This window comes from Pristiophorus japonicus, chromosome 32 (assembly GCF_044704955.1).
Source record: "Pristiophorus japonicus isolate sPriJap1 chromosome 32, sPriJap1.hap1, whole genome shotgun sequence".
NCBI lineage: Eukaryota > Metazoa > Chordata > Chondrichthyes > Pristiophoridae > Pristiophorus > Pristiophorus japonicus.
Window position 1 is genome coordinate 186134 of NC_092008.1, and position 23746 is coordinate 209879.

Sequence of the window (23746 nt, forward strand, 5' to 3'; positions counted from 1 at the left end):
ACCCAGGGGTCACTGGGCAGTGATCAGGAGCAGGAACCCTGGCTGATTTCCCCTCTCTCTAACCCAGGGGTCACTGGGCAGTGATCAGGGGCAGGAACCCTGGCTGATTTCCCCTCTCTCTAACCCAGGGGTCACTGGGCAGTGATCAGGAGCAGGAACCCTGGCTGATTTCCCCTCTCTCTAACCCAGGGGTCACTGGGCAGTGATCAGGAGCAGGAACCCTGGCTGATTTCCTCTCTCTCTAACCCAGGGGTCACTGGGCAGTGATCAGGAGCAGGAACCCTGGCTGATTTCCCCTCTCTCTCTAACCCAGGGGTCACTGGGCAGTGATCAGGAGCAGGAACCCTGGCTGATTTCCCCCTCTCTCTAACCCAGGGGTCACTGGGCAGTGATCAGGAGCAGGAACCCTGGCTGATTTCCCCTCTCTCTAACCCAGGGGTCACTGGGCAGTGATCAGGAACAGGAACCCTGGCTGATTTCCTCTCTCTCTAACCCAGGGGTCACTGGGCAGTGATCAGGAGCAGGAACCCTGGCTGATTTCCTCTCTCTCTCTAACCCAGGGGTCACTGGGCAGTGATCAGGAGCAGGAACCCTGGCTGATTTCCCCCTCTCTCTAACCCAGGGGTCACTGGGCAGTGATCAGGAGCAGGAACCCTGGCTGATTTCCCCTCTCTCTCTAACCCAGGGGTCACTGGGCAGTGATCAGGAGCAGGAACCCTGGCTGATTTCCCTCTCTCTAACCCAGGGGTCACTGGGCAGTGATCAGGAGCAGGAACCCTGGCTGATTTCCCCTCTCTCTCTAACCCAGGGGTCACTGGGCAGTGATCAGGAGCAGGAACCCTGGCTGATTTTCCCCTCTCTCTAACCCAGGGGTCACTGGGCAGTGATCAGGAGCAGGAACCCTGGCTGATTTCCCCTCTCTCTAACCCAGGGGTCACTGGGCAGTGATCAGGAGCAGGAACCCTGGCTGATTTTCCCCTCTCTCTAACCCAGGGGTCACTGGGCAGTGATCAGGAGCAGGAACCCTGGCTGATTTTCCCCTCTCTCTAACCCAGGGGTCACTGGGCAGTGATCAGGAGCAGGAACCCTGGCTGATTTCCCCTCTCTCTAACCCAGGGGTCACTGGGCAGTGATCAGGAACAGGAACCCTGGCTGATTTCCTCTCTCTCTAACCCAGGGGTCACTGGGCAGTGATCAGGAGCAGGAACCCTGGCTGATTTCCTCTCTCTCTCTAACCCAGGGGTCACTGGGCAGTGATCAGGAGCAGGAACCCTGGCTGATTTCCCCCTCTCTCTAACCCAGGGGTCACTGGGCAGTGATCAGGAGCAGGAACCCTGGCTGATTTCCCCTCTCTCTCTAACCCAGGGGTCACTGGGCAGTGATCAGGAGCAGGAACCCTGGCTGATTTCCCTCTCTCTAACCCAGGGGTCACTGGGCAGTGATCAGGAGCAGGAACCCTGGCTGATTTCCCCTCTCTCTAACCCAGGGGTCACTGGGCAGTGATCAGGAGCAGGAACCCTGGCTGATTTTCCCCTCTCTCTAACCCAGGGGTCACTGGGCAGTGATCAGGAGCAGGAACCCTGGCTGATTTCCCCTCTCTCTAACCCAGGGGTCACTGGGCAGTGATCAGGAGCAGGAACCCTGGCTGATTTCCCCTCTCTCTAACCCAGGGGTCACTGGGCAGTGATCAGGAGCAGGAACCCTGGCTGATTTTCCCCTCTCTCTAACCCAGGGGTCACTGGGCAGTGATCAGGAGCAGGAACCCTGGCTGATTTCCCCTCTCTCTAACCCAGGGGTCACTGGGCAGTGATCAGGAGCAGGAACCCTGGCTGATTTCCCCTCTCTCTAACCCAGGGGTCACTGGGCAGTGATCAGGAGCAGGAACCCTGGCTGATTTCCCCTCTCTCTAACCCAGGGGTCACTGGGCAGTGATCAGGAGCAGGAACCCTGGCTGATTTCCCTCTCTCTCTCCACCCAGGGGTCACTGGGCAGTGATCAGGAGCAGGAACCCTGGCTGATTTCCCCTCTCTCTAACCCAGGGGTCACTGGGCAGTGATCAGGAGCAGGAACCCTGGCTGATTTCCCTCTCTCTCTAACCCAGGGGTCACTGGGCAGTGATCAGGAGCAGGAACCCTGGCTGATTTCCCCTCTCTCTCTAACCCAGGGGTCACTGGGCAGTGATCAGGAGCAGGAACCCTGGCTGATTTCCCCTCTCTCTCTAACCCAGGGGTCACTGGGCAGTGATCAGGAGCAGGAACCCTGGCTGATTTCCCCTCTCTCTAACCCAGGGGTCACTGGGCAGTGATCAGGAGCAGGAACCCTGGCTGATTTCCCCTCTCTCTCTAACCCAGGGGTCACTGGGCAGTGATCAGGAGCAGGAACCCTGGCTGATTTTCCCCTCTCTCTAACCCAGGGGTCACTGGGCAGTGATCAGGAGCAGGAACCCTGGCTGATTTCCCCTCTCTCTAACCCAGGAGTCACTGGGCAGTGATCAGGAGCAGGAACCCTGGCTGATTTTCCCCTCTCTCTAACCCAGAGGTCACTGGGCAGTGATCAGGAGCAGGAACCCTGGCTGATTTTCCCCTCTCCTCATAATAACCCCCGGGTCACTGGGCAGTGATCAGGAGCAGGAACCCTGGCTGATTTCCCCCTCTCTCTAACCCAGGGGTCACTGGGCAGTGATCAGGAGCAGGAACCCTGGCTGATTTCCCCCTAAATATCTCTAATACTATCTCTATGTCCTAGGAGCAGGAACCCTGGCTGATTTCCCCTCTCAATCTAACCCCAGGGTCACTGGGCAGTGATCAGGAGCAGGAACCCTGGCTGATTTCCCCTCTCTCTAACCCAGGGGTTACTGGGCAGTGATCAGGAGCAGGAACCCTGGCTGATTTTCCCCTCTCTCTAACCCAGGGGTCACTGGGCAGTGATCAGGAGCAGGAACCCTGGCTGATTTTCCCCTCTCTCTAACCCAGGGGTCACTGGGCAGTGATCAGGAGCAGGAACCCTGGCTGATTTCCCCCTCTCTCTAACCCAGGGGTCACTGGGCAGTGATCAGGAGCAGGAACCCTGGCTGATTTCCCCTCTCTCTAACCCAGGGGTTACTGGGCAGTGATCAGGAGCAGGAACCCTGGCTGATTTCCCCTCTCTCTAACCCAGGGGTTACTGGGCAGTGATCAGGAGCAGGAACCCTGGCTGATTTCCCCTCTCTCTCTAACCCAGGGGTCACTGGGCAGTGATCAGGAGCAGGAACCCTGGCTGATTTCCCCCTCTCTCTAACCGAGGGGTCACTGGGCAGTGATCAGGAGCAGGAACCCTGGCTGATTTCCCCCTCTCTCTAACCCAGGGGTCACTGGGCAGTGATCAGGAGCAGGAACCCTGGCTGATTTCCCCTCTCTCTCTAACCCAGGGGTCACTGGGCAGTGATCAGGAGCAGGAACCCTGGCTGATTTCCCCTCTCTCTCTAACCCAGGGGTCACTGGGCAGTGATCGGGAGCAGGAACCCTGGCTGATTTCCCCTCTCTCTCTAACCCAGGGGTCACTGGGCAGTGATCAGGAGCAGGAACCCTGGCTGATTTTCCCCTCTCTCTAACCCAGGGGTCACTGGGCAGTGATCAGGAGCAGTAACCCTGGCTGATTTCCCTCTCTCTAACCCAGGGGTCACTGGGCAGTGATCAGGAGCAGGAACCCTGGCTGATTTTCCCCTCTCTCTAACCCAGGGGTCACTGGGCAGTGATCAGGAGCAGGAACCCTGGCTGATTTCCCCCTCTCTCTAACCCAGGGGTCACTGGGCAGTGATCAGGAGCAGGAACCCTGGCTGATTTCCCCTCTCTCTAACCCAGGGGTTACTGGGCAGTGATCAGGAGCAGGAACCCTGGCTGATTTTCCCCTCTCTCTAACCCAGGGGTCACTGGGCAGTGATCAGGAGCAGGAACCCTGGCTGATTTTCCCCTCTCTCTAACCCAGGGGTCACTGGGCAGTGATCAGGAGCAGGAACCCTGGCTGATTTCCCCTCTCTCTAACCCAGGGGTCACTGGGCAGTGATCAGGAGCAGGAACCCTGGCTGATTTCCTCTCTCTCTAACCCAGGGGTCACTGGGCAGTGATCAGGAGCAGGAACCCTGGCTGATTTCCCCTCTCTCTCTAACCCAGGGGTCACTGGGCAGTGATCAGGAGCAGGAACCCTGGCTGATTTCCCCCTCTCTCTAACCCAGGGGTCACTGGGCAGTGATCAGGAGCAGGAACCCTGGCTGATTTCCCCTCTCTCTAACCCAGGGGTCACTGGGCAGTGATCAGGGGCAGGAACCCTGGCTGATTTCCCCTCTCTCTAACCCAGGGGTCACTGGGCAGTGATCAGGAGCAGGAACCCTGGCTGATTTCCCCTCTCTCTAACCCAGGGGTCACTGGGCAGTGATCAGGAGCAGGAACCCTGGCTGATTTCCTCTCTCTCTAACCCAGGGGTCACTGGGCAGTGATCAGGAGCAGGAACCCTGGCTGATTTCCCCTCTCTCTCTAACCCAGGGGTCACTGGGCAGTGATCAGGAGCAGGAACCCTGGCTGATTTCCCCCTCTCTCTAACCCAGGGGTCACTGGGCAGTGATCAGGAGCAGGAACCCTGGCTGATTTCCCCTCTCTCTAACCCAGGGGTCACTGGGCAGTGATCAGGAACAGGAACCCTGGCTGATTTCCTCTCTCTCTAACCCAGGGGTCACTGGGCAGTGATCAGGAGCAGGAACCCTGGCTGATTTCCTCTCTCTCTCTAACCCAGGGGTCACTGGGCAGTGATCAGGAGCAGGAACCCTGGCTGATTTCCCCCTCTCTCTAACCCAGGGGTCACTGGGCAGTGATCAGGAGCAGGAACCCTGGCTGATTTCCCCTCTCTCTCTAACCCAGGGGTCACTGGGCAGTGATCAGGAGCAGGAACCCTGGCTGATTTCCCTCTCTCTAACCCAGGGGTCACTGGGCAGTGATCAGGAGCAGGAACCCTGGCTGATTTCCCCTCTCTCTCTAACCCAGGGGTCACTGGGCAGTGATCAGGAGCAGGAACCCTGGCTGATTTTCCCCTCTCTCTAACCCAGGGGTCACTGGGCAGTGATCAGGAGCAGGAACCCTGGCTGATTTCCCCTCTCTCTAACCCAGGGGTCACTGGGCAGTGATCAGGAGCAGGAACCCTGGCTGATTTTCCCCTCTCTCTAACCCAGGGGTCACTGGGCAGTGATCAGGAGCAGGAACCCTGGCTGATTTTCCCCTCTCTCTAACCCAGGGGTCACTGGGCAGTGATCAGGAGCAGGAACCCTGGCTGATTTCCCCTCTCTCTAACCCAGGGGTCACTGGGCAGTGATCAGGAACAGGAACCCTGGCTGATTTCCTCTCTCTCTAACCCAGGGGTCACTGGGCAGTGATCAGGAGCAGGAACCCTGGCTGATTTCCTCTCTCTCTCTAACCCAGGGGTCACTGGGCAGTGATCAGGAGCAGGAACCCTGGCTGATTTCCCCCTCTCTCTAACCCAGGGGTCACTGGGCAGTGATCAGGAGCAGGAACCCTGGCTGATTTCCCCTCTCTCTCTAACCCAGGGGTCACTGGGCAGTGATCAGGAGCAGGAACCCTGGCTGATTTCCCTCTCTCTAACCCAGGGGTCACTGGGCAGTGATCAGGAGCAGGAACCCTGGCTGATTTCCCCTCTCTCTCTAACCCAGGGGTCACTGGGCAGTGATCAGGAGCAGGAACCCTGGCTGATTTTCCCCTCTCTCTAACCCAGGGGTCACTGGGCAGTGATCAGGAGCAGGAACCCTGGCTGATTTCCCCTCTCTCTAACCCAGGGGTCACTGGGCAGTGATCAGGAGCAGGAACCCTGGCTGATTTTCCCCTCTCTCTAACCCAGGGGTCACTGGGCAGTGATCAGGAGCAGGAACCCTGGCTGATTTTCCCCTCTCTCTAACCCAGGGGTCACTGGGCAGTGATCAGGAGCAGGAACCCTGGCTGATTTCCCCCTCTCTCTAACCCAGGGGTCACTGGGCAGTGATCAGGAGCAGGAACCCTGGCTGATTTCCCCTCTCTCTAACCCAGGGGTTACTGGGCAGTGATCAGGAGCAGGAACCCTGGCTGATTTTCCCCTCTCTCTAACCCAGGGGTCACTGGGCAGTGATCAGGAGCAGGAACCCTGGCTGATTTTCCCCTCTCTCTAACCCAGGGGTCACTGGGCAGTGATCAGGAGCAGGAACCCTGGCTGATTTCCCCTCTCTCTAACCCAGGGGTCACTGGGCAGTGATCAGGAGCAGGAACCCTGGCTGATTTCCTCTCTCTCTAACCCAGGGGTCACTGGGCAGTGATCAGGAGCAGGAACCCTGGCTGATTTCCCCTCTCTCTCTAACCCAGGGGTCACTGGGCAGTGATCAGGAGCAGGAACCCTGGCTGATTTCCTCTCTCTCTCTAACCCAGGGGTCACTGGGCAGTGATCAGGAGCAGGAACCCTGGCTGATTTCCCCCTCTCTCTAACCCAGGGGTCACTGGGCAGTGATCAGGAGCAGGAACCCTGGCTGATTTCCCCTCTCTCTCTAACCCAGGGGTCACTGGGCAGTGATCAGGAGCAGGAACCCTGGCTGATTTCCCTCTCTCTAACCCAGGGGTCACTGGGCAGTGATCAGGAGCAGGAACCCTGGCTGATTTCCCCTCTCTCTCTAACCCAGGGGTCACTGGGCAGTGATCAGGAGCAGGAACCCTGGCTGATTTTCCCCTCTCTCTAACCCAGGGGTCACTGGGCAGTGATCAGGAGCTGGAACCCTGGCTGATTTCCCCTCTCTCTAACCCAGGAGTCACTGGGCAGTGATCAGGAGCAGGAACCCTGGCTGATTTTCCCCTCTCTCTAACCCAGGGGTCACTGGGCAGTGATCAGGAGCAGGAACCCTGGCTGATTTTCCCCTCTCTCTAACCCAGGGGTCACTGGGCAGTGATCAGGAGCAGGAACCCTGGCTGATTTCCCCCTCTCTCTAACCCAGGGGTCACTGGGCAGTGATCAGGAGCAGGAACCCTGGCTGATTTCCCCTCTCTCTAACCCAGGGGTTACTGGGCAGTGATCAGGAGCAGGAACCCTGGCTGATTTTCCCCTCTCTCTAACCCAGGGGTCACTGGGCAGTGATCAGGAGCAGGAACCCTGGCTGATTTTCCCCTCTCTCTAACCCAGGGGTCACTGGGCAGTGATCAGGAGCAGGAACCCTGGCTGATTTCCCCCTCTCTCTAACCCAGGGGTCACTGGGCAGTGATCAGGAGCAGGAACCCTGGCTGATTTCCCCTCTCTCTAACCCAGGGGTTACTGGGCAGTGATCAGGAGCAGGAACCCTGGCTGATTTCCCCTCTCTCTAACCCAGGGGTTACTGGGCAGTGATCAGGAGCAGGAACCCTGGCTGATTTCCCCTCTCTCTCTAACCCAGGGGTCACTGGGCAGTGATCAGGAGCAGGAACCCTGGCTGATTTCCCCCTCTCTCTAACCGAGGGGTCACTGGGCAGTGATCAGGAGCAGGAACCCTGGCTGATTTCCCCCTCTCTCTAACCCAGGGGTCACTGGGCAGTGATCAGGAGCAGGAACCCTGGCTGATTTCCCCTCTCTCTCTAACCCAGGGGTCACTGGGCAGTGATCAGGAGCAGGAACCCTGGCTGATTTCCCCTCTCTCTCTAACCCAGGGGTCACTGGGCAGTGATCGGGAGCAGGAACCCTGGCTGATTTCCCCTCTCTCTCTAACCCAGGGGTCACTGGGCAGTGATCAGGAGCAGGAACCCTGGCTGATTTCTCTCTCTCTCTCTAACCCAGGGATCACTGGGCAGTGATCAGGAGCAGGAACCCTGGCTGATTTCCTCTCTCTCTAACCCAGGGGTCACTGGGCAGTGATCAGGAGCAGGAACCCTGGCTGATTTCTCTCTCTCTCTCTAACCCAGGGATCACTGGGCAGTGATCAGGAGCAGGAACCCTGGCTGATTTCCTCTCTCTCTAACCCAGGGGTCACTGGGCGGGGATCAGGAGCAGGAACCCTGGCTGATTTTCCCCTCTCTCTAACCCAGGGGTCACTGGGCAGTGATCAGGAGCAGGAACCCTGGCTGATTTCCCTCTCTCTAACCCAGGGATCACTGGGCGGGGATCAGGAGCCGGAAGCCTGGCTGATTTCCCCTCTCTCTCTAACCCAGGGGTCACTGGGCAGTGATCAGGAGCAGGAATCCTGGCTGATTTCCCCTCTCTCTCTAACCCAGGGGTCACTGGGCAGTGATCAGGAGCAGGAACCCTGGCTGATTTCCCCCTCTCTCTAACCCAGGGGTCACTGGGCAGTGATCAGGAGCAGGAACCCTGGCTGATTTCCCCCTCTCTCTCTAACCCAGGGGTCACTGGGCGGGGATCAGGAGCAGGAACCCTGGCTGATTTCCCCTCTCTCTCTAACCCAGGGGTCACTGGGCAGTGATCAGGAGCAGGAACCCTGGCTGATTTCCCCTCTCTCTCTAACCCAGGGGTCACTGGGCAGTGATCGGGAGCAGGAACCCTGGCTGATTTCCCCTCTCTCTCTAACCCAGGGGTCACTGGGCAGTGATCAGGAGCAGGAACCCTGGCTGATTTCTCTCTCTCTCTCTAACCCAGGGATCACTGGGCAGTGATCAGGAGCAGGAACCCTGGCTGATTTCCTCTCTCTCTAACCCAGGGGTCACTGGGCGGGGATCAGGAGCAGGAACCCTGGCTGATTTTCCCCTCTCTCTAACCCAGGGATCACTGGGCAGTGATCAGGAGCAGGAACCCTGGCTGATTTCCTCTCTCTCTAACCCAGGGGTCACTGGGCAGTGATCAGGAGCAGGAACCCTGGCTGATTTCCCCTCTCTCTAACCCAGGGGTCACTGGGCAGTGATCAGGAGCAGGAACCCTGGCTGATTTCCTCTCTCTCTAACCCAGGGGTCACTGGGCAGTGATCAGGAGCAGGAACCTTGGCTGATTTCTCTCTCTCTCTCTAACCCAGGGGTCACTGGGCGGGGATCAGGAGCAGGAACCCTGGCTAATTTCCCCTCTCTCCTCTCCTCCGGCTTTCCCTCGGGGTCCAGGGTGACCTGCTCCCACACTAACACCAGTTCTCAGCTGACTGATGAGCCCAATGCGGGACCGACCGTCCCTGTCACAGGCGGTGTCTGGGGCAGACGCTGGTCGGAGGGACGGGTGGGTGGGGGGGGGCCTGGGTTTGCCGTGCTCTCCTTCCGCTGTCTGCGCTTGGCTTCCGGCGAGGCGACTCGAGGTGTTCGGCGCCTTCCCGGTCACTCCTCCTCCGCTTTGAGCTGGTCTTTGGGCCCAGGGACTCCCAGGTGTCGGTGGGGGATGTTGCACTTTATCAGGGAGGGCTTTGAGGGTGGTCCCTTGTAACGTTTCCTCTGCCCACCTTTGGCCCGTTTGCCCGTGAAGGAGTTCCGAGTAGAGCGCTTGGCTTTGGGGAGTCTCGTGTCTGGGGGGGACGTGCGGACAATGTGGCCCTGCCCAGCGGAGCTGGTCGAGTGTGGTCAGTGCTTTGATGCTGTACCAACAACACCAACAATAACCACTGCAGGGAGATGTAAACTAGTGTGCGTAAGAATCGGCTGGTGAATGGCGCATTGGACCCGAGACCACCAAATAAGGCAAGGCCACATGCAGTTTGATCGAGGGCCCGGTATCCATATTTTTTTAAAAGAAGCTTTGTGTTAAATTTGACGATAGAGAAACCTACAACAGCATTGAAGCATTGACCACACTTGACCAGCTACGCTGGGCAGGCCGTATCGGCCGACACGAGACTCACAAAGCAAGTGCTCTACTCTGATTCCAGATTTACCAAAGGATATACTTGCTTTGGAGGCAGCTCAGAGAAGGTTCACTCGGTTGATTCCGGGGATGAGGGGGTTGACTTATGAGGAAAGGTTGAGCAGGTTGGGCCTCTACCCATTGGAATTTAGAAGAATGAGAGGTGATCTTATCGAAACGTGTCAGATTCTGAGGGGGGCTGGACAGGGTGGATGCAGAGAGGATGTTTCCCCCTCGTGGGGGAATCTAGAACTAGGGGGCACATAGTCTCAGAATAAGGGGTCGCCCATTTAGGACGGAGAGGAGGAGGAATTTCTTCCGGTGAATCTGTGGAATTCTCTGCCCCAGAGAGCTGTGGGGGGCTGGGTCACTGAATATATTTAAGGGGGAGATAGACAGATTTTTGAGCGATAAGGGAGTGAAGGGGCGGGGCGGGGAAGTGGAGCTGAGCCCAAGATCGGATCAGCCGCCATCTTATTGAATGGCGGAGCGAGCTCGAGGGGCCGAATGGCCGACTCCTGCTCCTGGGACTTATTTCACATTCTCACACCTCCCCCTCCCTCCTTTATTTCTTACTATCGATATCCTTCGTTGCCTCTCTCTTTCTCTCTCCTTCCTTCTCTCCCTCTCTGCATTTCTCTCAGCCCACTTTCTCCATCTCTCTCCCCGTCTCTCCCTCTCTCTCTGCCCCACCACCACTCTATAAATCCCCTTCTCTATACCTCCCCCTCTCTGTCTTTATCCCTCGGCCGCTCTCGTTCTCTCTCTCTCCCCCCATCAGGGACCCTGATATAGAGTCTCCCCATCAGGGACTCCGATACAGAGTCACCCCATCAGGGACCCCGATATAGGGGGATTCTCTCCATCAGGGACCCCGATATAGGGGGAGTCACCCCATCAGGGACCCCGATATAGAGTCTCCCCATCAGGGACCCCGATATAGAGTCTCCCCATCAGGGACCCCAATATAGAGTCTCCCCATCAGGGACCCCGATATAGAGTCTCCCCATCAGGGACCCCGATATAGAGTCTCCCCATCAGGGACCCCGATATAGAGTCTCCCCATCAGGGACCCCGATATAGAGTCTCCCCATCAGGGACCCCGATATAGAGTCTCCCCATCAGGGACCCCGATATAGAGTCTCCCCATCAGGGACCCCGATATAGAGTCTCCCCATCAGGGACCCCGATATAGAGTCTCCCCATCAGGGACATAGAAACATAGAACCATTAGGACGCCATTGGGCCCCTCGAGCCTGCACCATTCAATACGATCATGGCTGATCCTCTATCCCAACACCAGATTCCCGCTTTCTCCCCATACCCCTTGATGCCTTTTGTGTCTAGAAATCTATCTATCTCCCTCTTAAATATATTCAGTGACTTGGCCCCCACAGCCTTCTGTGGGAGAGAATTCCACATGTTCACCACCCTCTGAGTGAAAACATTTCTCCTCATCTCGCTCCTAAATTTCCTACCCCGTATCCTGAGACTGTGACCCCTTGTTCTAGACTTCCCAGCCCCGGGGGAAACATCCTCCCCGCATCCAGTCTGTCCAACCCCGTCAGAATTTTATATGTTTCAATGAGATCCCGTCTCATTCTTCTAAACTCCGGTGAATACAGGCCCAGACGACCCAATCTCTCCTCATACGACAGTCCTGCCCTCCCAGGAATCAGTCTGGTGAACCTTCGCTGCACTCCCTCTATGGCCAGTATATCCTTCCTTAGGTAAGGAGACCAAAACTGCTCACAATACTCCAGGTGTGGTCTCACCAAGACCCTGTACAACTGCAGTAAGACATCCTTGCCCCTGTACTCAAACCCTCGTCTCTCCATCGGCGACATATTTTAGAAGCTCAGTGACTCACGCCCTGACACAGTCCTGGATTGGGGAGTTGGAGATCTGGTCCGGTTACAAGACACTGCCAGGGGTCCTCTACCAAGCACCACTAATCCACCTTGCTGCCCCTCTCCATTTCCACAGGGTGACCATCTCAGAAGACGGGACCCTGCGACTGAGTAACGTTACCAGGGCAGACACCGGGAGCTACACGTGCAGGGCGCAGAATGTCTTCGGTGTTTCGTTTAGCTCCGGCACTGTGTACGTCAAAGGTAGGTCACCTCGCACAACTCCCAGGGCAGGTACAGGGGGTTAGATACAGAGTAAAGCTCCCTCTACACTGTCCCATCAAACACTCCCAGGGCAGGTACAGGGGGTTAGATACAGAGTAAAGCTCCCTCTGCACTGTCCCATCAAACACTCCCAGGGCAGGTACAGCACGGGGTTAGATACAGAGTAAAGCTCCCTCTGCACTGTCCCATCAAACACTCCCAGGGCAGGTACAGGGAGTTAGATACAGAGTAAAGCTCCCTCTACACTGTCCCATCAAACACTCCCAGAGCAGGTACAGGGGGTTAGATACAGAGTAAAGCTCCCTCTACACTGTCCCATCAAACACTCCCAGGGCAGGTACAGGGGGTTAGATACAGAGTAAAGCTCCCTCTACACTGTCCCATCAAACACTCCCAGGGCAGGTACAGGGGGTTAGATACAGAGTAAAGCTCCCTCTACACTGTCCCATCAAACACACCCAGGGCAGGTACAGGGAGTTAGATACAGAGTAAAGCTCCCTCTACACTGTCCCATCAAACACTCCCAGGGCAGGTACAGCACGGGGTTAGATACAGAGTAAAGCTCCCTCTACACTGTCCCATCAAACACTCACAAGGCAGGTAGAGGGGGTTAGATACAGAGTAAAGCTCCCTCTACACTGTCCCATCAAACACTCCCAGGGCAGGTACAGGGGGTTAGATACAGAGCAAAGCTCCCTCTACACTGTCCCATCAAACACTCCCAGCGCAGGTACAGGGGGTTAGATACAGAGTAAAGCTCCCTCTACACTGTCCCATCAAACACTCCCAGGGCAGGTACAAGGGGTTAGATACACAGTAAAGCTCCCTCTACACTGTCCCATCAAACACTCCCAGGGCAGGTACAGCACGGGGTTAGATACAGAGTAAAGCTCCCTCTACACTGTCCCATCAAACACTCCCAGGGCAGGTACAGGGGGTTAGATACAGAGCAAAGCTCCCTCTACACTGTCCCATCAAACACTCCCAGCGCAGGTACAGGGGGTTAGATACAGAGTAAAGCTCCCTCTACACTGTCCCATCAAACACTCCCAGGGCAGGTACAAGGGGTTAGATACACAGTAAAGCTCCCTCTACACTGTCCCATCAAACACTCCCAGGGCAGGTACAGCACGGGGTTAGATACAGAGTAAAGCTCCCTCTACACTGTCCCATCAAACACTCCCAGGGCAGGTACAGGGGGTTAGATACAGAGTAAAGCACCCTCTACACTGTCCCATCAAACACTCCAGGGCAGATACAGGGGGTTAGATACAGAGTAAAGCTCCCTCTACACTGTCCCATCAAACACTCCCAGGGCAGGTACAGGGGGTTAGATACAGAGTAAAGCTCCCTCTACACTGTCCCATCAAACACTCCCAGGGCAGGTACAGCACGCGGTTAGATACAGAGTAAAGCTCCCTCTACACTGTCCCATCAAACACTCCCAGGGCAGGTACAAGGGGTTAGATACACAGTAAAGCTCCCTCTACACTGTCCCATCAAACACTCCCAGGGCAGGTACAGGGGGTTAGATACAGAGTAAAGCTCCCTCTACACTGTCCCATCAAACACTCCCAGGGCAGGTACAGGGGGTTAGATACAGAGTAAAGCTCCCTCTACACTGTCCCATCAAACACTCCCAGGGCAGGTACAGGGGGTTAGATACAGAGTAAAGCTCCCTCTACACTGTCCCATCAAACACTCCCAGGGCAGGTACAGCACGGGGTTAGATACAGAGTAAAGCTCCCTCTACACTGTCCCCATCAAACACTCCCAGGGCAGGTACAGGGGGTTAGATACAGCGTAAAGCTCCCTCTACACTGTCCCATCAAACACTCCCAGGGCAGGTACAGCACAGGGTTAGATACAGAGTAAAGCTCCCTCTACACTGTCCCATCAAACACTCCCAGGGCAGGTACAGGGGGTTAGATACAGAGTAAAGCTCCCTCTACACTGTCCCCATCAAACACTCCCAGGGCAGGTACAGGGGGTAAGATACAGAGTAAAGCTCCCTCTACACTGTCCCATCAAACACTTCCAGGGCAGGTACAGCACGGGGTTAGATACAGAGTAAAGCTCCCTCTACACTGTCCCATCAAATACTCCCAGGGCAGGTACAGGGGATTAGATACAGAGTAAAGCTCCCTCTACACTGTCACATCAAACACTCCTAGGGCAGGTACATGGGGTTAGATAGAGAGTAAAGCTCCCTCTACACTGTCCCCATTATACACTCCCAGGACAGGTACAGGGGGTTAGATACAGAGTAAAGCTCCCTCTACACTGTCCCATCAAACACTCCCAGGCCAGGTACAGGGGGTTAGGTACAGAGTAAAGCTCCCTCTACACTGTCCCATCAAACACTCCCAGGGCAGGTACAGCATGGGGTTAGATACAGAGTAAAGCTCCCTCTACACTGTCCCATCAAACACGCCCAGGGCAGGTACAGGGGGTTAGATACAGAGTAAAGCTCCCTCTATACTCTCCCATCAAACACTCCCAGGGCAGCTACAGGGGGTTAGATACAGAGTAAAGCTCCCTCTACACTGTCCCATCAAACATTCTCACAGCTAGTACAGCACGGGTTAGATACAGAGTAAAGCTCACGCTACACTGTCCCATCAAACACACCCAGGGCAGGTACAGGGGGTTAGATACAGAGTAAAGCTCCCTCTGCATTGTCCCATCAAACACTCCCAGTGCAGGTACAGGGGGTTAGTTACAGAGTAAATCTCCCTCGACACTGTCCCATCAAACACTCCTAGGGCAGGTACAGTGGGTTAGATACAGAGTAAAGCTCCCTCTACACTGTCCCATCAAACACTCCCAGCGCAGGTACAGGGGGTTAGATACAGAGTAAAGCTCCCTCTACACTGTCCCATCAAACACTCCCAGGGCAGGTACAAGGGGTTAGATACACAGTAAAGCTCCCTCTACACTGTCCCATCAAACACTCCCAGGGCAGGTACAGCACGGGGTTAGATACAGAGTAAAGCTCCCTCTACACTGTCCCATCAAACACTCCCAGGGCAGGTACAGGGGGTTAGATACAGAGTAAAGCACCCTCTACACTGTCCCATCAAACACTCCAGGGCAGATACAGGGGGTTAGATACAGAGTAAAGCTCCCTCTACACTGTCCCATCAAACACTCCCAGGGCAGGTACAGGAGGTTAGATACAGAGTAAAGCTCCCTCTACACTGTCCCATCAAACACTCCCAGGGCAGGTACAGCACGCGGTTAGATACAGAGTAAAGCTCCCTCTACACTGTCCCATCAAACACTCCCAGGGCAGGTACAAGGGGTTAGATACACAGTAAAGCTCCCTCTACACTGTCCCATCAAACACTCCCAGGGCAGGTACAAGGGGTTAGATACACAGTAAAGCTCCCTCTACACTGTCCCATCAAACACTCCCAGGGCAGGTACAGCACGGGGTTAGATACAGAGTAAAGCTCCCTCTACACTGTCCCATCAAACACTCCCAGGGCAGGTACAGGGGGTTAGATACAGAGTAAAGCACCCTCTACACTGTCCCATCAAACACTCCAGGGCAGATACAGGGGGTTAGATACAGAGTAAAGCTCCCTCTACACTGTCCCATCAAACACTCCCAGGGCAGGTACAGGGGGTTAGATACAGAGTAAAGCTCCCTCTACACTGTCCCATCAAACACTCCCAGGGCAGGTACAGCACGCGGTTAGATACAGAGTAAAGCTCCCTCTACACTGTCCCATCAAACACTCCCAGGGCAGGTACAAGGGGTTAGATACACAGTAAAGCTCCCTCTACACTGTCCCATCAAACACTCCCAGGGCAGGTACAGGGGGTTAGATACAGAGTAAAGCTCCCTCTACACTGTCCCATCAAACACTCCCAGGGCAGGTACAGGGGGTTAGATACAGAGTAAAGCTCCCTCTACACTGTCCCATCAAACACTCCCAGGGCAGGTACAGGGGGTTAGATACAGAGTAAAGCTCCCTCTACACTGTCCCATCAAACACTCCCAGGGCAGGTACAGCACGGGGTTAGATACAGAGTAAAGCTCCCTCTACACTGTCCCCATCAAACACTCCCAGGGCAGGTACAGGGGGTTAGATACAGCGTAAAGCTCCCTCTACACTGTCCCATCAAACACTCCCAGGGCAGGTACAGCACAGGGTTAGATACAGAGTAAAGCTCCCTCTACACTGTCCCATCAAACACTCCCAGGGCAGGTACAGGGGGTTAGATACAGAGTAAAGCTCCCTCTACACTGTCCCCATCAAACACTCCCAGGGCAGGTACAGGGGGTAAGATACAGAGTAAAGCTCCCTCTACACTGTCCCATCAAACACTTCCAGGGCAGGTACAGCACGGGGTTAGATACAGAGTAAAGCTCCCTCTACACTGTCCCATCAAATACTCCCAGGACAGGTACAGGGGGTTAGATACAGAGTAAAGCTCCCTCTACACTGTCCCATCAAACACTCCCAGGCCAGGTACAGGGGGTTAGATACAGAGTAAAGCTCCCTCTACACTGTCCCATCAAACACTCCCAGGGCAGGTACAGCATGGGGTTAGATACAGAGTAAAGCTCCCTCTACACTGTCCCATCAAACACGCCCAGGGCAGGTACAGGGGGTTAGATACAGAGTAAAGCTCCCTCTATACTCTCCCATCAAACACTCCCAGGGCAGCTACAGGGGGTTAGATACAGAGTAAAGCTCCCTCTACACTGTCCCATCAAACATTCTCACAGCTAGTACAGCACGGGTTAGATACAGAGTAAAGCTCACTCTACACTGTCCCATCAAACACACCCAGGGCAGGTACAGGGGGTTAGATACAGAGTAAAGCTCCCTCTGCATTGTCCCATCAAACACTCCCAGTGCAGGTACAGGGGGTTAGTTACAGAGTAAATCTCCCTCGACACTGTCCCATCAAACACTCCTAGGGCAGGTACAGTGGGTTAGATACAGAGTAAAGCTCCCTCTACACTGTCCCATCAAACACTTCCAGGGCAGGTACAGCACGGGGTTAGATACAGAGTAAAGCTCCCTCCACACTGTCCCATCAAACACTCCCAGGGCAGGTACAGGGGGTTAGATACAGAGTAAAGCTCCCTCTACACTGTCTCATCAAACACTCCCAGGGCAGGTACAGGGGGTTAGATACAGAGTAAAGCTCCCTCTACACTGTCCCATCAAATATTCCCAGGGCAGGTACAGGGGTTTAGATACAGAGTAAAGCTCCCTCGACACTGTCCCATCAAACACTCCCAGGGCAGGTACAGGGGGTTAGATACAGAGTAAAGCTCCCTCTACACTGTCCCCATCAAACACTCCCAGGGCAGGTACAGGGGGGTAGATACAGAGTAAAGCTCCCTCTACACTGTCCCATCAAACACTCCCAGGGCAGGTACAGCACGGGGTTAGATACAGAGTAAAGCTCCCTCTACACTGTCCCATCAAACACTCCCAGGGCAGGTACAGCATGGGGTTAGATACAGAGTAAAGCTCCCTCTACACTGTCCCATCAAACACTCCAAGGCAGGTACATGGGGTTAGATACAGAGTAAAGCTCCCTCTACACCGTCCCATCAAACACTCCCAGGGCAGGTACAGGGGGTTAGGTACAGAGTAAATCTCCCTCGACACTGTCCCATCAAACACTCCTAGGGCAGGTACAGGGGGTTAGATAGAGAGTAAAGCTCCCTCGACACTGTCCCATCAAACACTTCCAGGGCAGGTACAGCACGGGGTTAGATACAGAGTAAAGCTCCCTCTACACTGTCCCATCAAACACTCCCAGGGCAGGTACAAGGGGTTAGATACAGAGTAAAGCTCCCTCTACACTGTCTCATCAAACACTCCCAGGGCAGGTACAGGGGGTTAGATACAGAGAAAGCTCCCTCTACACTGTCCCATCAAACACTCCCAGGGCAGGTACAAGGGGTTAGATACACAGTAAAGCTCCCTCTACACTGTCCCATCAAACACTCCCAGGGCAGGTACAGCACGGGGTTAGATACAGAGTAAAGCTCCCGCTACACTGTCCCATCAAACACTCCCAGGGCAGGTACAGCACGGGGTTAGATACAGAGTAAAGCTCCCTCTACACTGTCCCATCAAACACTCCCAGGGCAGGTACAGGGGGTTAGATACAGAGTAAAGCTCCCTCTACACTGTCCCATCAAACACTCCCAGGGCAGGTACAGGGGGTTAGATACAGAGGAAAGCTCCCTCTACACTGTCCCATCAAACACTCGCAGGGCAGGTACAGGGGGTTAGATACAGAGTAAAGCTCCCTCTACACTGTCCCATCAAACACTCCCAGGGCAGGTACAGGGGGTTAGATACAGAGTAAAGCTCCCTCTACACTGTCCCATCAAACACTCCCAGGGCAGGTACAGCACAGGGTTGGATACAGAGTAAAGCTCCCTCTACACTGTCCCATCAAACACTCCCAGGGCAGGTACAGGGGGTTAGATACAGAGTAAAGCTCCCTCTACACTGTCCCCATCAAACACTCCCAGGGCAGGTACAGGGGGTTAGATACAGAGTAAAGCTCCCTCTACACTGTCCCATCAAACACTCCCAGGGCAGGTGCAGCACGGGGTTAGATACAGAGTAAAGCTCCCTCTACACTGTCCCATCAAATACTCCCAGGGCAGGTACAGGGGGTTAGATACAGAGTAAAGCTCCCTCTACACTGTCCCAAACACTCCCAAGGCAGGTACATGGGGTTAGATAGAGAGTAAAGCTCCCTCTACACTGTCCCATCAAACACTTCCAGGCCAGGTACAGGGGGTTACGTACAGAGTAAAGCTCCCTCTACACTGTCCCATCAAACACTCCCAGGGCAGGTACAGCATGGGGTTAGATACAGAGTAAATCTCCCTCGACACTGTCCCATCAAACACTCCCAGGGCAGGTACAGGGGGTTAGATACAGAGTAAAGCTCCCTCTACACTGTCCCATCAAACACTTCCAGGGCAGGTACAGCACGGGGTTAGATACAGAGTAAAGCTCCCTCCACACTGTCCCATCAAACACTCCCAGGGCAGGTACAGGGGGTTAGATACAGAGTAAAGCTCCCTCTACACTGTCACATCAAACAATCCCAGGGCAGGGACAGGGGGTTAGATACAGAGTAAAACTCCCTCTACACTGTCCCATCACACACTCCCAGGCAAGTACATGGGGTTAGATACAGAGAAAAACTCCCTCTCCACCGTCCCATCAAACACTCCCAGGGCAGGTACAGGGGGTTAGAGACAGAGTAAAACTCCCTCTACACTCTCCCATCCAACACTCCCAGGGCAGGTACAGGGGGTTAGATACAGAGTAAAGCTCCCTCTACACTGTACCATCAAACATTCCCAGAGCAAGTACAGCACGGGTTAGATACAGAGTAAAGCTCACTCTACACTGTCCCATCAAACACTCCCAGGGCAGGTACAGGGGGTTAGATACAGAGTAAAGCTCCCTCTACACTGTCCCATCAAACACTCCCAGGGCAGGTACAGTGGGTTAGATACAGAGTAAATCTCCCTCTACACTGTCCCATCAAACACTCCCAGGGCAGGTACAGCACGGGGTTAGATACAGAGTAAAGCTCCCTCTACACTGTCCCATCAAACACTCCCAGAGCAGGTACAGCACGGGGTTAGATACAGAGTAAAGCTCCCTCTACACTGTCCCATCAAACACTCCCAGGGCAGGTACAGGGAGTTAGATACAGAGTAAAGCTCCGTCTACACTGTCCCATCAAACACTCCCAGGGCAGGTACAGCATGGGGTTAGATACAGAATAAAGCTCCCTCTACACTGTCCCATCAAACACTCCCAGGGTAGGTACAGGGGGTTAGATACAGAGTAAAGCTCCCTCTACACTGTCCCATCAAACACTCCCAGGGCAGGTACAGCACGGGGTTAGATACAGAGTAAAGCTCCCTCTACACTGTCCCATCAAACACTCCCAGGGCAGGTACTGGGGGTTAGATATCGAGTAAAGCTCCCTCTACACTGTCCCATCAAACACTCCAAGGGCAGGTACAGGGGGTTAGATATAGAGTAAAGCTCCCTCTACACTGTCCCCATTATAGACTCCCAGGGCAGGTACAGGTGGTTAGATACAGAGTAAAGCTCCCTCTACACTGTCCCATCAAACACTCCCAAGGCAGGTACAGGGGGTTAGATACAGAGTAAAGCTCCCTCTACAGTGTCACATCAAACAATCCCAGGGCAGGTACAGGGGGTTAGATACAGAGTAAAGCTCCCTCTACACTGTCCCATCAAGCACTCCCAGGGCAGGTACAGGGGGTTAGATACAGAGTAAAGCTCCCTCTACACTGTCCCATCAAACACTCCCAGGGCAGGTACAGGGGGTTAGATGCAGAGTAAAGCTCCCTCTACACTGTCCGCATTATACACTCCCAGGGCAGGTACAGGGGGTTAGATACAGAGTAAAGCTCCCTCTACACTGTCCCATCAAACACTCCCAAAGCAGGTACAGGGGGTTAGATACAGAGTAAAGCTCCCTCGACACTGACCCATCAAAACTCCCAGGGCAGGTACAGGGGGTTAGATACAGAGCAAAGCTCCCTCTACACTGTCCCATCAAACACTCCCAGGGCAGGTACATGGGGTTAGATACAGAGTAAAGCTCCCTCTACACTGTCCCCATTATACCCTCCCAGGGCAGGTACAGGGGGTTAGATACAGAGTAAAGCTCCCTCTACACTGTCCCATGAAACACTCCTAGGGCAGGTACAGGGAGTTAGGTGCAGAGTAAAGCTCCCTCTACACTGTCCCCATCAAACACTCCCAGGGCAGGTACAAGGGGTTAGATACAGAGTAAAGCTCCCTCTACACTGTCCCATCAAACACTCCCAGGGTAGGTACAGCACGGGGTTAGATACAGAGTAAACTCCCTCTACACTGTCCCATCAAACACTGCCAGGGCAGGTACAGGGGGTTAGATACAGAGTAAAGCTCCCTCTCCACTGTCCCATCAAACACTCCCAGGGCAGGTACAGGGGGTTAGATACAGAGTAAAGCTCCCTCTATACTGTCCCATCAAACACTCCCAGGGCAGGTACAGGGGGTTAGATACAGAGTAAAGCTCCCTCTACACTGTCCCATCAAACACTCCCAGGGCAGGTACAGGGGGTTAGATACAGAGTAAAGCTCCCTCTACACTGTCCCATCAAAGACTCCCCGGGCAGGTACAGCACGGGGTTAGATGCAGAGTAAAGCTCCCTCTACACTGTCCCATCAAACACTCCCCGGGCAGGTACAGCACGGGGTTAGATACAGAGTAAAGCTCCCTCTACACTGTCCCATCAAACACTCCCAGGGCAGGTACAGGGGGGTTAGATACAGAGTAAAGTTCCCTCTACACTGTCCCATCAAACACTCTCAGGGCAGGTACAGGGGGTTAGATACAGAGTAAAGCTCCCTCTACACTGTCCCATCAAACACTCCCAGGGCAGGTACAGGGGGTTAGATACAGAGTAAAGCTCCCTCTACACTGTCCCATCAAACACTCCCAGGGCAGGTACAAGGGGTTAGATACACAGTAAAGCTCCCTCTACACTGTCCCATCAAACACTCCCAGGGCAGGTACAGGGGGTTAGATACAGAGTAAAGCTCCCTCTACACTGTCCCATCAAACACTCCCAGGGCAGGTACAGGGGGTTAGATACAGAGTAAAGCTCCCTCTACACTGTCCCATCAAACACTCCCAGGGCAGGTACAGGGGGTTAGATACAGAGTAAAGCTCCCTCTACACTGTCCCATCAAACACTCCCAGGGCAGGTACAGCACGGGGTTAGATACCGAGTAAAGCTCCCTCTACACTGTCCCCATCAAACACTCCCAGGGCAGGTACAGGGGGTTAGATACAGCGTAAAGCTCCCTCTACACTGTCCCATCAAACACTCCCAGGGCAGGTACAGCATAGGGTTAGATACAGAGTAAAGCTCCCTCTACACTGTCCCATCAAACACTCCCAGGGTAGGTACAGGGGGTTAGATACAGAGTAAAGCTCCCTCTACACTGTCCCATCAAACACTCCCAGGGCAGGTACAGGGGGTAAGATACAGAGTAAAGCTCCCTCTACACTGTCCCATCAAACACTTCCAGGGCAGGTACAGCACGGGGTTAGATACAGAGTAAAGCTCCCTCTACACTGTCCCCATTATACACTCCCAGGACAGGTACAGGGGGTTAGATACAGAGTAAAGCTCCCTCTACACTGTCACATCAAACACTCCCAGGCCAGGTACAGGGGGTTAGGTACAGAGTAAAGCTCCCTCTACACTGTCCCATCAAACACTCCCAGGGCAGGTACAGCATGGGGTTAGATACAGAGTAAAGCTCCCTCTACACTGTCCCATCAAACACGCCCAGGGCAGGTACAGGGGGTTAGATACAGAGTAAAGCTCCCTCTATACTCTCCCATCAAACACTCCCAGGGCAGCTACAGGGAGTTAGATACAGAGTAAAGCTCCCTCTACACTGTCCCATCAAACATTCTCACAGCTAGTACAGCACGGGTTAGATACAGAGTAAAGCTCACTCTACACTGTCCCATCAAACACACCCAGGGCAGGTACAGGGGGTTAGATACAGAGTAAAGCTCCCTCTGCATTGTCCCATCAAACACTCCCAGTGCAGGTACAGGGGGTTACTTACAGAGTAAATCTCCCTCGACACTGTCCCATCAAACACTCCTAGGGCAGGTACAGTGGGTTAGATACAGAGTAAAGCTCCCTCTACACTGTCCCATCAAACACTTCCAGGGCAGGTACAGCACGGGGTTAGATACAGAGTAAAGCTCCCTCCACACTGTCCCATCAAACACTCCCAGGGCAGGTACAGGGGGTTAGATACAGAGTAAAGCTCCCTCTACACTGTCTCATCAAACACTCCCAGGGCAGGTACAGGGGGTTGGATACAGAGTAAAGCTCCCTCTACACTGTCCCATCAAATATTCCCAGGGCAGGTACAGGGGTTTAGATACAGAGTAAAGCTCCCTCGACACTGTCCCATCAAACACTCCCAGGGCAGGTACAGGGGGTTAGATACAGAGTAAAGCTCCCTCTACACTGTCCCCATCAAACACTCCCAGGGCAGGTACAGGGGGGTAGATACAGAGTAAAGATCCCTCTACACTGTCCCATCAAACACTCCCAGGGCAGGTACAGCACGGGGTTAGATACAGAGTAAAGCTCCCTCTACACTGTCCCATCAAACACTCCCAGGGCAGGTACAGCATGGGGTTAGATACAGAGTAAAGCTCCCTCTACACTGTCCCATCAAACACTCCAAGGCAGGTACATGGGGTTAGATACAGAGTAAAGCTCCCTCTACACCGTCCCATCAAACACTCCCAGGGCAGGTACAGGGGGTTAGGTACAGAGTAAATCTCCCTCGACACTGTCCCAGCAAACACTCCTAGGGCAGGTACAGGGGGTTAGATAGAGAGTAAGGCTCCCTCGACACTGTCCCATCAAACACTTCCAGGGCAGGTACAGCACGGGGTTAGATACAGAGTAAAGCTCCCTCTACACTGTCCCATCAAACACTCCCAGGGCAGGTACAAGGGGTTAGATACAGAGTAAAGCTCCCTCTACACTGTCCCATCAAACACTCCCAGGGCAGGTACAGGGGGTTAGATACAGAGTAAAGCTCCCTCTACACTGTCCCATCAAACACTCCCAGGGCAGGTACAGCACAGGGTTGGATACAGAGTAAAGCTCCCTCTACACTGTCCCATCAAACACTCCCAGGGCAGGTACAGGGGGTTAGATACAGAGTAAAGCTCCCTCT

At 54.6% G+C, this 23746-nt stretch overlaps 1 protein-coding gene across 1 annotated transcript in view; it reads left to right on the top strand.

Annotated features, from left to right (window-relative positions):
* The window catches only part of LOC139240470 (contactin-5-like), a gene marked incomplete at its 5' end in the record, with an annotated part of 162717 nt that overhangs the window by 84472 nt on the left and 54499 nt on the right, over positions 1–23746 (top strand). Inside the window, one exon of the mRNA XM_070869006.1 lies at positions 11779–11906. Within this exon, the coding sequence (XP_070725107.1) occupies positions 11779–11906 (128 nt within the window). The remainder of the gene's footprint in view (positions 1–11778; positions 11907–23746) is intronic.